We start from the raw sequence: 14,582 nt of genomic DNA on the forward strand, positions 1-14,582 counted from the left end.
TTGAAGTATAATAATTTTCGTTAAAATGGTCTACTGCACTTGTTGAGAAACTCATGGATGGAATAGAAGGAGTTGGCCACCAAAAATTCTTTTAAATTATGTTTAAATTGTGCCTTGTCTGAAACTAAACTCTTAATGTTTGCTGGTAACTTATTGAAAATATGCGTTGCTGAATACTGGACTACTTACTGGGCAAGAGTAAGTGATTTTAAATCTTTATGTATATTATTCTTATTCCTAGCATTGATACTGTGTACTAAGCAGTTAGTTGGAAAAAGAGATGCATTATTTACAACAAACTTCGTTAATGAATAAATATACTGAGAAGCTGTGCTTAATATGCCCAATTCTTTGAATAGGTTTCGACACGATGTTCTTGGATTTACACTACTCATTACTCTTATTATACGCTTCTGTACTCTAAAAATTTTTTCTCTGTTTGTGGAGTTACACCAAAACATGATAGCATATGACATAATGGAGTGAAAATAAGCAAAATATGCCAGTTTTTTATATTCTGGATGTCTTCTTATAGTATTACAGATGTAGGTAGATGAAATACATTACAAATTGAGCAGGATGACCACAGCGTTTACGAAAAGACTATGTAACGTCAATATGGCCTTATTGTAAAGTTGTTTTTGTAATGCCATCTAGCCTGAAGATGAAGTATTACATCGAAACATGTCGCCAAACAAATAAGTAATACAACATGTCAAAATTTGTGACTGGTAGCAGTAATTTAAAAAAACCTTTACATATTCCTTGAGACAGTCACGGTCGAAAAATAGTCAAAATGGGTTCAAGTTCTAAAAAATTTCTGTCCTGCTCCTGCAGGTACTGTTCTCCTAGCATCCCTCCAATTCCCGTCCCTGTCCGCCCACCCGGCTGCGCCGCACACTCTTAACGCTTCCTGCTTTCTCCGCAGTCGCCTGCCAGAAGCGGCTCGAGTCTCACGCCGCCTACTTCAGGGAGGACGAGAAGTTCGCCGTGGACGAGTCGAAGCGGCCGGGCAAGCCCAAGTCGCAGACAGACCTCTTCGGTCTGGAGGGTTCCTTCCGACAACTCACCGTGGACTGACCGCCATCCGGCTGTTCCTTTTTTTAATTTCTTTTATTTAAGCTCAATTGCCGTATAAACATATCTTCCCAAAGCGAATGAAATCAGACCGTAATATGATGTGTCATTAAATGTGTGTTTACATGCAAATATCAAAAATAAAGACATGCATTTGAGTAGAACTAATTTTTTTACCTAAATTTCAATCACTGTTTTGAAATTCTAACACATAGGCTGATAACTGTCCCCGCAAGTCCCAATTCAGAATATTAATATTGCAACGACGAGCTTTGAGGTTTAATAGAAGTCATTCCGAAACTGATACCTGTTGTCAATTTGTGTTGACTTTCAGGGCCGGACCATTTTATGTTGACTTAGTACCAATTTTTGAATCTTCTCGCTTCTATCCCGTTGACAAATGTTGATGGTGTTAGGACAGCAACCAGCCACAAATTTACTTTCAGTTCCTTTATTCAAAGGGTACCGTTATCGGTTTCGAATCGTTGTGATTCATCCTCAGACGGTTTACATGCTTTCTTTATGACATGTGGTGTGTTTTTTACAGATTAATTGTCCTAAAATATAAATAATACATAATTATAAACACGCCACACACAGATGGTTGCGTTACAGATTGTAAAGGATGAGCCAGACAATAAGGGACTTTATTATATGAGCCTCAAACCGGTAACTTCATTTTTCCATTACGGCCAAGCCACGGCCGGCAGTGTTAGCTGCCTGTAAATTCTTTCGTCCCACGGTCTAGTAACAGGCAGTCAGCATCGAGGAAGGGCACCTTGATCACGCGCTTCTCTCATGTGCTTACGAGGTAACGCCGCCCCAGGCGTCGCTTAGCAGGCAACGCTCTGGAAAGTTCCATGCCGCCCGCACGATTTGCTTGGTCCTGACCAATCAGGGTGGAGGAAGCCGCGTGGTGCGTCGAATATACCCGGCCGCCCGTCGCCGGGCCCGCTCTCTTGTATTCTTGCTCACCCGCGAGTTGGATGCGCGCCCTGTAGCATTGAACATCTCCCGCTTCTCCCGGTGCTGCGGCGCTGTGGACTTAGTTTTGGCAGACAACCACTTTCGGTAGCTTCGCGAACAATGTTCGCCAAATTGTAAGCTCTGGCTCACCCTCACCTCCCTAGGCCTATGTAGCCCCTTTTCATCATGCTTTAGCCAATAAATGGCCTTTGTCTAAAAATTACCCTATTATTCCGCAACGCCCACCGCCTGTCCATACCCGCCATCCTGTACAAGACATCGTTGCATGTGACTTATGTGAAACGTCGGTTTCGAGTGTTTGTTTTCATAAAATTCGCCCAACAGATGTAAATGCATTCCCACTGCATTCTTATTGTTGCACAAGTAAATTATTCCCACTGCATTCTTATTGTTGCACACGTAAATTGTTCTCACTGAACAATTTACGTGTGCAACAATAACAAGGCAGTGGGAATGCAATTCAAAAATCTTAGCGTAATCCACGCGCTTTCAAATCGAAACTGAAGAGTTTCCTGAAGGGTCACTCCTTCTGTTCTGTCGAGGAGTTCCTTGAAAAATTAAGCTGAAACTTATTATATTGCTGATAGCGTTTACTTACACTTATGGATTGACTTTTTTCAGGTTCATGAACATTTATTTTTATCTGTTATTACTTTTATGTTGTAATTTCATGTACTGACACGTGCCATGACCTTGGAGATTTGCTCCTCAATTTGGACCTACGGAACTTGATTTGTAAATAAAAAATAAAAAAACACAACGTAACACTATACATGCGTCCATTACACTCACCTACACCCTAAAAATACATTTACGACACAGTCATTATCTATATATGACCGTAGTATCTGTTCCCGAAAGAACAGTTACCGTGGATGACCATGCAGCTTTGCTAGAAATGAAATGATAATTAAATGGACACCCTAGCTGCAAACAGGCGTTGATGTACTTCATTGGGGACATGTAAGCAGGAGATCCCGGGTTCGAGTCCCGGTAGGGGCACACATTTTCAACATGTCCCCAATGAAGTACATCAACGCCTGTTTGCAGTTAGGGTGTCCATTTAATTATCATTCCATTTACAGTAATTATCATATAACAAAAACTTAACACTATACAGGCATCGTTTACACCCACCTACACCCTATAAATACATTTAAAGTGTGGTTCTCATATATCTGCAAGGAAATGGAGCAGTATCCATATAGGAAGAACGTCTTTTTCGACAGGCGGCTGACGCCATCCTATTTGATATCCCAGCCAGGATTGTCATACGACATTCACTTAAGTAACAGCGTTGCCATCGACTCATGTGGGATGATGTGCGGACTACTACCAAGGAATTGTGTGCACAACGGGATACTCGCTGTAATGTCTTAGACAAAAAAGGTTACGCAATCTTAGTTATCGTTAGAGTCGGAATCACGAACTACGGTGGTCGAGTTTAGGCTCGTTGTGCGCACCTAACGTCGAGCATCCTCCAATGGAAATAGAGCATACACTATTGGTTTCAGCTCTTTGCTGGCAATGTCGTAACCAGTGCGATGAATACACACGACCGTTGCGAATTATTTAGTGATTTTTTGGTCCGTTTCTTGCGAGATGTGATGACTGATGTTGGCGGTGGGCGGCAAATTGCACATATTCAAGCAAGAAACACAATTTTCAGCATATATATATTTTTTCTTAAAGAGCAAGCAATAATTTCCATGCAGGTACCGCAACTGTCGTTTGGAACTGGCAACGCTGAAATCCCCATCCTTGTCTCGACCTGCAAGGGCCGCCTTCGTATGTGCGTCAGAGTGTCGGCGTGTGCGAGACGGGCCATGTGGACGTCCAAAAGTGTCTTCGAACGGAAACTTACTGGTCTATGCTGGACCAATACGAGAGTGAAGGTAATGAAACGTAATGTCATTGACAGGAGCCGGAATCCAAAGGACAGTCCATCGATTGAAGACATGTGAATTGATTCCAAAAAAAATGTTCAAAAGTGTGTGAAATCTTATGGGACTTAAATGTCAAGGTCATCAGTCCCGAAGCTTACATAATACTTAACCTAAATTATAAGAATAAACATACACACACACATGCCCGAGGGAGGATTCGAACCTCTGCCGGGATCAGCCGCACAGTCCATGACTGCAGCGCCTAAGACCTCTCGGCAAAAGGATTCCACTTCATGGCATGTTAGTACAGCAATTAGTATGCAGAATGTGATGGAAACAAGTCTTCTTTTGCAGAATTGATTTTATTCCTCTATTTATTCATGACGCGCGTTTCGCCTAGTATAAAGATTCTTCATACCGACCAGTATAGTGTTGGTAAATGGCTTCTAGGTGATCGGGGGATCAGCAAAATAGATTGGCTTCATCACATACAATAAAATAAACCGAAGCAAGTATGTGCTCACGTCATGTACAACTAGGGTAACACTTGAAAACCTTGCAGGTCTGTGTAGCATACACCACTGGATGAACGACAGGATCAGGCCTGTACATGGTCCGTCACATGCTAAATACTCTGGAGGCACCGTTATTCCCTCTACGGCCTAATACGCTATACTGAGGCGGAACGTGATTCATAAATAAATAAAGGAATAAAATCAGTTCTGCTACAACGAAGTTTGAATTCTTCAGTGAAGTTGTACGAGAAGTGAGCGATCTATAGGGAAAGTGATGCACACTATGTTCTGGGTTAGTGTGCAGTTCTTCTGGAGGTCTTGGAGCCTAAAGTAATGTCAGTTGCTAACAGTACATGACGACATTGACTAGTCTGAAAGCCCGAATGTCCAAAGTCAGGCCAGAGAAGAAGATAAAGTCCGCTTGCAATACGATGATTCCAGGCCCCACAACAGTTTTGTGATAACGGAGCTCATTGTCAGATTTGGCTGCACTGCCCTACCACACATTCACTGTGCAGTAGCGATTTAGGACCTTCTAATTTTCATGTCCTTGGGCCTATGAAATACCGACTACTTGCACTAGATTTCCGGATGCAGATGCTGTCACCAAAGCCGTAACACAGTTGCAGGCCCCAGATGGTTCAGGTGTTCACTAGCGCGGCACGCACGCTATTGTTCACCATTGTCAAAAGTGCATAGAGAATAGTTGCGACTATGTAGCTGAAATATTGCGCCTTTTAAGTGAGTTATTATTAATTCTGCATGTGTTGCAGCTTCCGCGACAATAAATTGTAACTGTTATTTTGGGAATCGTATCTGGCCTTCATATATGACAACGTGTGACCTGGTTTCTCTCTGTGTGACACACTGCTCTGTTTCCCATCCCTAGATGTATCCAGATACACAGTCACATCACTAAGAGGGCGGACTGAAAAGTACTGCCTCAGAATTTCTTACGTGAGCACTCTTGAACCATTTACATTAACAAATGTTATTAACATTCCACATCTTTATTCTTCGTGTCTACATACACTACTGGCCATTAAAATTGCTACACCACGAAGATGACGTGCTACAGACGCGAAATTTAACTGACAGGAAGAAGATGCTGTGATATGCAAATGATTAGCTTTCCAGAGCATTCACACAAGGCTGGCGCCGGTGGCGACACCTACAACATTCTGAGATGAGGAAAGTTTCCAACCGATTTCTCATGCACAAACAGTAGTTGACCGGCGTTGCCTGGTGGAACGTTGTTGTGATGCCTCGTGTAAGGAGGAGAAATGCGTACCATCACGTTTCCGACTTTGATAAAGGTCGGATTGTAGCCTATCGCGATTGCGGTTTATCGATCGCGACATCGCTGCTCGTGTTGGTCGAGATCCAATGACTGTTAGCAGAATATGGAATCGGTGGGTTCAGGAGGGTAATACGGAACGCCGTGCTGGATCCCAACGGCCTCGTATCACTAGCAGTCGAGATGACAGGCATCTTATACGCATGGCTGTAACGGATCGTGCAGTCACGTCTCGATCCCTGAGTCAACAGATGGGGACGTTTGCAAGACAACAACCATCTGCACGAACAGTTCGACGACGTTTGCAGAAGCATGGACTATCAGCTCGGAGACCGTGGCTGCGGTTACCCTTGACGCTGCATCACAGACAGGAGCGCCTGCGATGGTGTACTCGATGACGATGCTGGGTGCACGAATGGCAAAACGTCATTTTTTCGGATGAATCCAGGTTCTGTTTACAGCATCATGATGGTCGCATACGCGTTTGGCGACATCGCGGTGAACACACATTGGGAGCGTGTATTCGTCATCGCCATACTGGCGTATCACTCGGCGTGATGGTATGGGGTGCCATTCGTGAAACGTCTCGGTTACCTCTTGTTCCCATTGACGATACTTTGAACAGTGGACGTTACATTTCAGATGTGTTACGACCTGTGGCTCTACCCTTCATTCGATCCCTGCGAAACCCTACATTTCAGCAGGGTAATACACGACCGCATGTTAGAGGTCCTGTACGGGCCTTTCTGGATACAGAAAATGTTAGACTGCTGCCCTGGCCAGTACATTTTCCAGATCTCTCACCAATTGCAAACGCCTGGTCAATGGTGGAGAAGCAACTGGCTTATCGCAATACGCCAGTCACTACTCTTTATGAACTGTGGTATCGTGTTGAAGCTGCATGGGCAGCTGTACCTGTACACGTCATCCAAGCTCTGTTTGACTCAATGCCCAGGCGTACCAAGGCCGTTATTACGGCCAGAGATGGTTGTTCTGGGTACTGATTTCTCAGGATCTATGCACCCATATTGCGTGAAACTGTAATCACATGTCATTTCTAGTATTATTGTATTTGTCCAATGAATAACCGTTTATCATCTGGATTTTTTCTTGGTGTAGCAATTTTAAGGGCCAGTGGCGTATTTACCGACATCTGTCGCTAGACAGCTCCGAACTCTAATGTGTATCAAAACTATATCGGTGCCTGAGAAACAGCGTGCTGTAATCGAGTTTCGAATTCGAAGAGTTCGGCCACACACGGAGCACCCTCTCCTTCAGCATGACAATACACGAGACCACACACGAGCCCTGCGACATCTGCAGCTATCCGACGCTTCGGTTTCACTGTCATCCTTCATACAATCCCAACTTGGCCCACCCGATTTTCATCTGTTTCCAAAACTTATAGAACAACATCCAGGATTTCACTTTGACAGTGGTGAAGCGGTGCAAGCAGAGGTGATGTTGCGACTCCGTCCACAGAGTGAAACATTCTATAGTGGTGCTGTCAACAAACTGGCCTCTCCCCGGGAAAAATGAGTTCGTCGCCAGGGTATCTATGTTGAGAAATAAATTTGTAGACATGAAGAATACATATGTAGACAGTTAATAAAATTTGCTTTATTTAAAAAGTTTTAACAGTCTTCACGTAAAAAATTTGGAGGCATTACTCTTCAGCACGCCCTCGTATAAATCACCAGTGCACATGTGACCACCTTGTGCGGTTATCATCGCTCTATGTAGTGAAGACATGCTTCAGCAGTAGGCGAGGGACCACAGAGATTAGCGTACTCACTTCAACTTATGTCGTTCATGTTGCATTGTCGTTAGTAAATTGCGACTGGAAATGACATAAAACAAAAATTAAAATCATTATCTGTGAAACCACTTTTATTTTTGTCTACGACGCATTTCGAGGACTCACATCCTTATCTTCAAACGGATCAGTGGATTAAAATGCAATTTATTCGTTCGGATGTAACTAGATGTCTGTTTGTAACTTCATTTCGGAGGTATTCCACCAAAAAGAAGCCTCAGGTACGCTATAACATACATTTTAAGTCTCTGAGCTGTTTGTGTGCCGTTCAGCAACGCAAATAAATATTTATAACGATCTTTAGGTATCTTTTTGCTGGAATATCTGTGAAATGAAACTCAAAACAGACGACTCAGTGCAGCAGACAAACAAATCGTAATACAATCCACTAATACACCTGAAGATGAGTGTGAACCCTCAAAATGGGTCGTGGAACAAAATATAATTAATTGATTTACTTTCACTTTTATACTCGTACCAGCACAAACAATGAACGTTTCTAGTGTCAATAATGTAAACATGACGCGCTGCAAGTGTTGTTACACGCTTTTGACTGGCAGGGACATACTATGTGGTGGCTATTGTGTGCAATGAACCATGTCCCCACAGTAAAAGAATCTAAATACACATGACTTAACGCCATACAGTACGTTTCAGTGAAAGCGTTTGCCTCTGTAACTTACAAAGTAATAGTTGACGGGAAAACCTATTGCGGCAGGTCAACATAGGAAACGTTACACTTCCTGCTGAGAAATGAACATACACTCCTGGAAATGGAAAAAAGAACACATTGACACCGGTGTGTCAGACCCACCATACTTGCTCCGGACACTGCGAGAGGGCTGTACAAGCAATGATCACACGCACCGCACAGCGAACACACCAGGAACCGCGGTGTTGGCCGTCGAATGGCGCTAGCTGCGCAGCATTTGTGCACCGCCGCCGTCAGTGTCAGCCAGTTTGCCGTGGCATACGGAGCTCCATCGCAGTCTTTAACACTGGTAGCATGCCGCGACAGCGTGGACGTGAACCGTATGTGCAGTTGACGGACTTTGAGCGAGGGCGTATAGTGGGCATGCGGGAGGCCGGGTGGATGTACCGCCGAATTGCTCAACACGTGGGGCGTGAGGTCTCCACAGTACATCGATGTTGTCGCCAGTGGTCGGCGGAAGGTGCACGTGCCCGTCGACCTGGGACCGGACCGCAGCGACGCACGGATGCACGCCAAGACCGTAGGATCCTACGCAGTGCCGTAGGGGACCGCACCGCCACTTCCCAGCAAATTAGGGACACTGTTGCTCCTGGGGTATCGGCGAGGACGATTCGCAACTGTCTCCATGAAGCTGGGCTACGGTCCCGCACACCGTTAGGCCGTCTTCCGCTCACGCCCCAACATCGTGCAGCCCGCCTCCAGTGGTGTCGCGACAGGCGTGAATGGAGGGACGAATGGAGACGTGTCGTCTTCAGCGATGAGAGTCGCTTCTGCCGTGGTGCCAATGATGGTCGTATGCGTGTTTGGCGCCGTGCAGGTGAGCGCCACAATCAGGACTGCATACGACCGAGGCACACAGGGCCAACACCCGGCATCATGGTGTGGGGAGCGATCTCCTACACTGGCCGTACACCACTGGTGATCGTCGAGGGGACACTGAATAGTGCACGGTACATCCAAACCGTCATCGAACCCATCGTTCTACCATTCCTAGACCGGCAAGGGAACTTGCTGTTCCAACAGGACAATGCTCGTCCGCATGTATCCCGTGCCACCCAACGTGCTCTAGAAGGTGTAAGTCAACTACCCTGGCCAGCAAGATCTCCGGATCTGTCCCCCATTGAGCATGTTTGGGACTGGATGAAGCGTCGTCTCACGCGGTCTGCACGTCCAGCACGAACGCTGGTCCAACTGAGGCGCCAGGTGGAAATGGCATGGCAAGCCGTTCCACAGGACTACATCCAGCATCTCTACGATCGTCTCCATGGGAGAATAGCAGCCTGCATTGCTGCGAAAGGTGGATATACACTGTACTAGTGCCGACATTGTGCATGCTCTGTTGCCTGTGTCTATGTGCCTGTGGTTCTGTCAGTGTGATCATGTGATGTATCTGACCCCAGGAATGTGTCAATAAAGTTTCCCCTTCCTGGGACAATGAATTCACGGTGTTCTTATTTCAATTTCCAGGAGTGTAGTTTACTGTGTTATTTTCCAAAGAGCTTTAGAAAAGAGATACAGTTTTTTTTTAAATTGAACAGTTTTTGGAAATTTGTGGTAAGGTCTTATGAGACCAAACTGCTGAGGTCATCGGTCCCTAAGCTTACACACCACTTAATCTAACTTAAACTAACTTACGCGCTAAGGACGACACACATACACATGAGGGGAGAGGGGGGGAGAGGGGTGCTGCGCGGACTGTGACAAGACGCCGCAGACCGCACGGCTACCCCGCGCGGCTAAATAGAACAATAGTTGTTTCTGTCATCCATTGGAATCATTTAAACGATCAGTGTACAAACCTATTAAAATCACATTCCTATCATGTTTAGTTTGGGAGCTACAACCCTTTCATGTTTGAGCAGCGAATACCACATGCTGTACATAACACAATGCGCCTTTTAGAAGTCCTGCGGACTATATGTAAAGTAGCCGGTGTCACGCACCGACGAACTTCCTCGATGTGCTGTTAGACTGCCGACTGTCACCGCACACGGCCCTATACGTGACAGGTTGAACCACAAAAACAAACGGGGTTTTGTGTGCCGTGCCTACTGACGTCAGGTGGAGACGGGCCAGGACCGCAAGAAAGACAGGCCGCGGCGCTTACGTCACGAAGGTAGGCGTGAACTCGCTCGCTCAGCTCAGCAGACAAAATGCGTTTCTGAACCGGTTAACTCGCAGCTGGGCGTGTACGTACTAACGAGAATTCCATGTTCTACTGGAATATGCTATTATGAAGTGTTATTAATTTACAGTACTACACTAAAATTTAAGACCAATACTCGATATAAATGGTATAAGGCTTGTTTACAGCATTTAGTGCAAATGCAAATGGCTCTGAGCACTATGGGGCTTAACATCTGAGGTCATCAGTCCCCTAGACTTAGAACTGCTTAAACCTAACTAACCTAAGGACATCACACACATCCATGCACGAGGCAGGATTGGAACCTGCGACCGTAGCAGCAGCGCGGTTCCGGACTGAAGCGCCTAGAACCGCTCAGCCACAACTGCCGGCCTTATAGCATTTAGTCTACTCTGCTTGACAGTCCTCATTCCACTCAAGAAGTGGCGCCTTATGCAAATGATAATCATTTTGGGATGATTTTAATTTTATTGTACCCTAGTACAGCCCTAACAAATTATAAGTAGGCCTGTGGACTTCCGGTCATTGCAGGACTAATAGCAGTAAGACACCGTAATAGTGGATTCCAGTAGAAGATGCGCTTCTCGTTTGTACGTACACACCTAGTTACAAGTTAACAGGTGTAGAAACGTAGTTTGTTTGCTGAGTTGAGCGAGCCAGCGAGTTCACGCCTACCTTCGTGACGTACGCGCCACGGCCTGTCCTTCTCGTAGGCCTCGAAGACGGGATACACGTACAACGAGTACTCGACATGTTGCTGATGCTCGGCGAATGCCGACACGATGCCACTGAAGCAGTCGTGGCGTATGCCGTGAGATATCCTAGGAGCAGAGCTCCGGCGGCCATTACGTTCTTACAGGGTGTTTCAAAAATGACCGGTATATTTGAAACGGCAATAAAAACTAAACGAGCAGCGATAGAAATACACCGTTTGTTCCAATATGCTAGGGACAACAGTACATTTTCAGGCGGACAAACTTTCGAAATTACAGTAGTTACAATTTTCAACAACAGATGGCGCTGCAAGTGATGTGAAAGATATAGAAGACAACGCAGTCTGTGGGTGCGCCATTCTGTACGTCGTCTTTCTGCTGTAAGCGTGTGCTGTTCACAACGTGCAAGTGTGCTGTGGACAACATGGTTTATTCCTTAGAACAGAGGATTTTTCTGGTGTTGGAATTCCACCGCCTAGAACACAGTGTTGTTGCAACAAGACGAAGTTTTCAACGGAGGTTTAATGTAACCAAAGGACCGAAAAGCGATACAATAAAGGATCTGTTTGAAAAATTTCAACGGACTGGGAATGTGACGGATGAACGTGCTGGCAAGGTAGGGCGACCGCGTACGGCAACCACAGAGGGCAACGCGCAGCTAGTGCAGCAGGTGATCCAACAGCGGCCTCGGGTTTCCGTTCGCCGTGTTGCAGCTGCGGTCCAAATGACGCCAACGTCCACGTATCGTCTCATGCGCCAGAGTTTACACCTCTATCCGTACAAAATTCAAACGCGACAACCCCTCAGCGCCGCTACCATTGCTGCACGAGAGACATTCGCTAACGATATAGTGCACAGGATTGATGACGGCGATATGCATGTGGGCAGCATTTCGTTTACTGACGAAGCTTATTTTTACCTGGACGGCTTCGTCAATAAACAGAACTGGCGCATATGGGGAACCGAAAAGCCCCATGTTGCAGTCCCATCGTCCCTGCATCCTCAAAAAGTACTGGTCTGGGCCGCCATTTCTTCCAAAGGAATCATTGGCCCATTTTTCAGATCCGAATCGATTACTGCATCTCGTTATCTGGACATTCTTCGTGAATTTGTGGCGGTACAAACTGCCTTAGACGACACTGCGAACACCTCGTGGGTTATGCAAGATGGTGCCCCGACACATCGCACGACCGACGTCTTTAATTTCCTGAATGAATATTTCGATGATCGTGTGATTGCTTTGGGCTATCCGAAACATACAGGAGGCGGCGTGGATTGGCCTCCCTATTCGCCAGACATGAACCCTTGTGACTTCTTTCTGTGGGGACACGTGAAAGACCAGGTGTACCGCCAGAATCCAGAAACAATTGAACAGCTGAAGCAGTACATCTCATCTGCATGTGAAGCCATTCCACCAGACACGTTGTCAAAGGTTTCGGGTAATTTCATTCAGAGACTACGCCATATTATTGCTACGCATGGTGGATATGTGGAAAATATCGTACTATAGAGTTTCCCAGACCGCAGCGCCATCTGTTGTTGACAATTGTAACTACTGTAATTTCGAAAGTTTGTCTGCCTGAAAATGTACTGTTGTCCCAAGCATATTGCAACAAACGGTGTATTTCTATCGCTGCTCGTTTAGTTTGTATTGCCGTTTCAAATATACCGGTCAATTTTGAAACACTCTGTACGTGCTGAACAATGATATCGGGAAAGAGGCAGCTTGCGAAGGCGCAGAAGTAACAGACGAAGACCTGCAAGAAGTGACTAGACGCAGATGTTTGTTTTAACTGCAATTCACCATGATTCACATGTCAGCTTACGAGTCGTTGCTGTGGTCGTTGGTCTCAGCCTCACATCTTTGTGAGGGTGGCAGATTTCACTCATACCACCTGTCGATGAAAGAGGAGCTGCATGGGAACTATTTCAAGAGGAGTATTGCTTTATGTGAGTGGGTCATATCTAATTTCACTCCGGAATCCTTACTAAGTTTTATGTTCTCCGATGGGTCCACGTTCGTAAATTTTGTTGCAGTGAACCGTCATAACATGCACTACTGGGCCGCAGACCATCCTCGGTGGATAGGACCTGTCGAACATGAACGTCGGTGGTCTGTCAGTGTATGGTGTGGAATGCTTGTGGAAGAAATCATCGGTTCACACTACTTCACATGCGCACTGACAGGTGAGATCTATCGGCCTCTTATAGTCGACAGTTTGGGCGCTATCCTTGAAAATGTGTGTCTAGAATGAGATTTTCACTCTGCAGCGGAGTGTGCGCTGATACGAAACTTCGTGGCAGATTAAAACTGTGTGCCGGACCGAGACTCGAACTCGGGACCTTTGCCTATCGCGGACAAGTGCTCTACCAACTGAGCTACCCAAGCACGACTCACGGCCCGTCCTCACAGCTTTACTTCTGCCAGTATCTCGTCTCCCACATTCCAAACTTTACAGAAGCACTCCTGCGAGCACTTACCCGCGAAAGGCAAAGGTCCCGAGTTGGAGTCTCGGTCCGGCACACAGTTTTAATCTGCCAGGAAGTTTCATGTGTGTCTACACATCAGAATCTATATGTGAATGCAGCGCGATGGTCACCCGGCCAATTTTGCTTGTGCTGCTGTGGAAAATCGTTCGAGCGCCACGGTCCTCATGAATGGCCGGCACCGTCTCCCGATTTAACACCGGTAGATTTCTTCTTGTGGGAATATCTATAGAATCGTGTCTATGTCACTGAACCCACAGCCCCAGGTGATCTAAAACGTCGCAGTGAGGAAGCTTGTCGCTCCGTGGCACCGGAGACGTTACATCTCGTCTGCAGATTCTTTCGAAGGAGCATTATGTTGTACATTCAGGAATATGGACACACATTTGAACATTTCATTTAAATCAATATTCCGCCCCCAGAACATCCATCATCAGCACACAGTCACGTATTATGTACAACAACTATTGTTCTATTTAAATAACTGTATCTGTATGCTCTAACTCTTTGGAACCCAATAAACTATGTTCATAGCTCCGCAGAAAGTGTAACGATTCTTATGTTAACCTGTCCATTGATTAGTTAATAATTTTAAGAATAATAATTACAGTGTAATTTGCTGGCGCCACACAAGAGGCGCAACAATAGTGAATTCGCTCGAGAGCATGTGTCTCAGCTAATTTATGCAGACCGACGATCATTAAAGACAGTCATGCTTATGATTTTTCGTATACACGAAAAATCTGTAACATATAAAGTTGGATTATAAGGTTATAGTTTTTCGAGCGCTGAAGTTGTTTACCTCCTCTTTTCTTCTTCTTTCAAGATAATGCTACGGCGCCCAACTTGCTCTGCTTAAATTTCTTGCCTCTCCGTAGTATTACAGATACCGTTAACAGAGATAATCACATGAAAGGTAGAATTAGCAAATTAATTAATGAAGAAT

The 14,582-nt window shown here is 45.5% G+C and overlaps 1 protein-coding gene across 3 annotated transcripts in view; it reads left to right on the forward strand.

The window, feature by feature from the left end:
* Nucleotides 1-1,241, forward strand: part of LOC126203854 (alpha-tocopherol transfer protein-like) — a 150,430-nt gene extending 149,189 nt beyond the window's left edge. For all 3 annotated transcript variants that reach the window (XM_049938227.1, XM_049938228.1, XM_049938229.1), the window contains exon 7: nucleotides 929-1,241. In XM_049938227.1, the coding sequence (XP_049794184.1) occupies nucleotides 929-1,080 (152 nt within the window). In that variant the 3' untranslated portion in view covers nucleotides 1,081-1,241. The remainder of the gene's footprint in view (nucleotides 1-928) is intronic.
* Nucleotides 1,242-14,582: the final 13,341 nt, after the last annotated feature.

Source organism: Schistocerca nitens, chromosome 9 (assembly GCF_023898315.1).
Source record: "Schistocerca nitens isolate TAMUIC-IGC-003100 chromosome 9, iqSchNite1.1, whole genome shotgun sequence".
In the NCBI taxonomy this organism is placed as follows: domain Eukaryota; kingdom Metazoa; phylum Arthropoda; class Insecta; order Orthoptera; family Acrididae; genus Schistocerca; species Schistocerca nitens.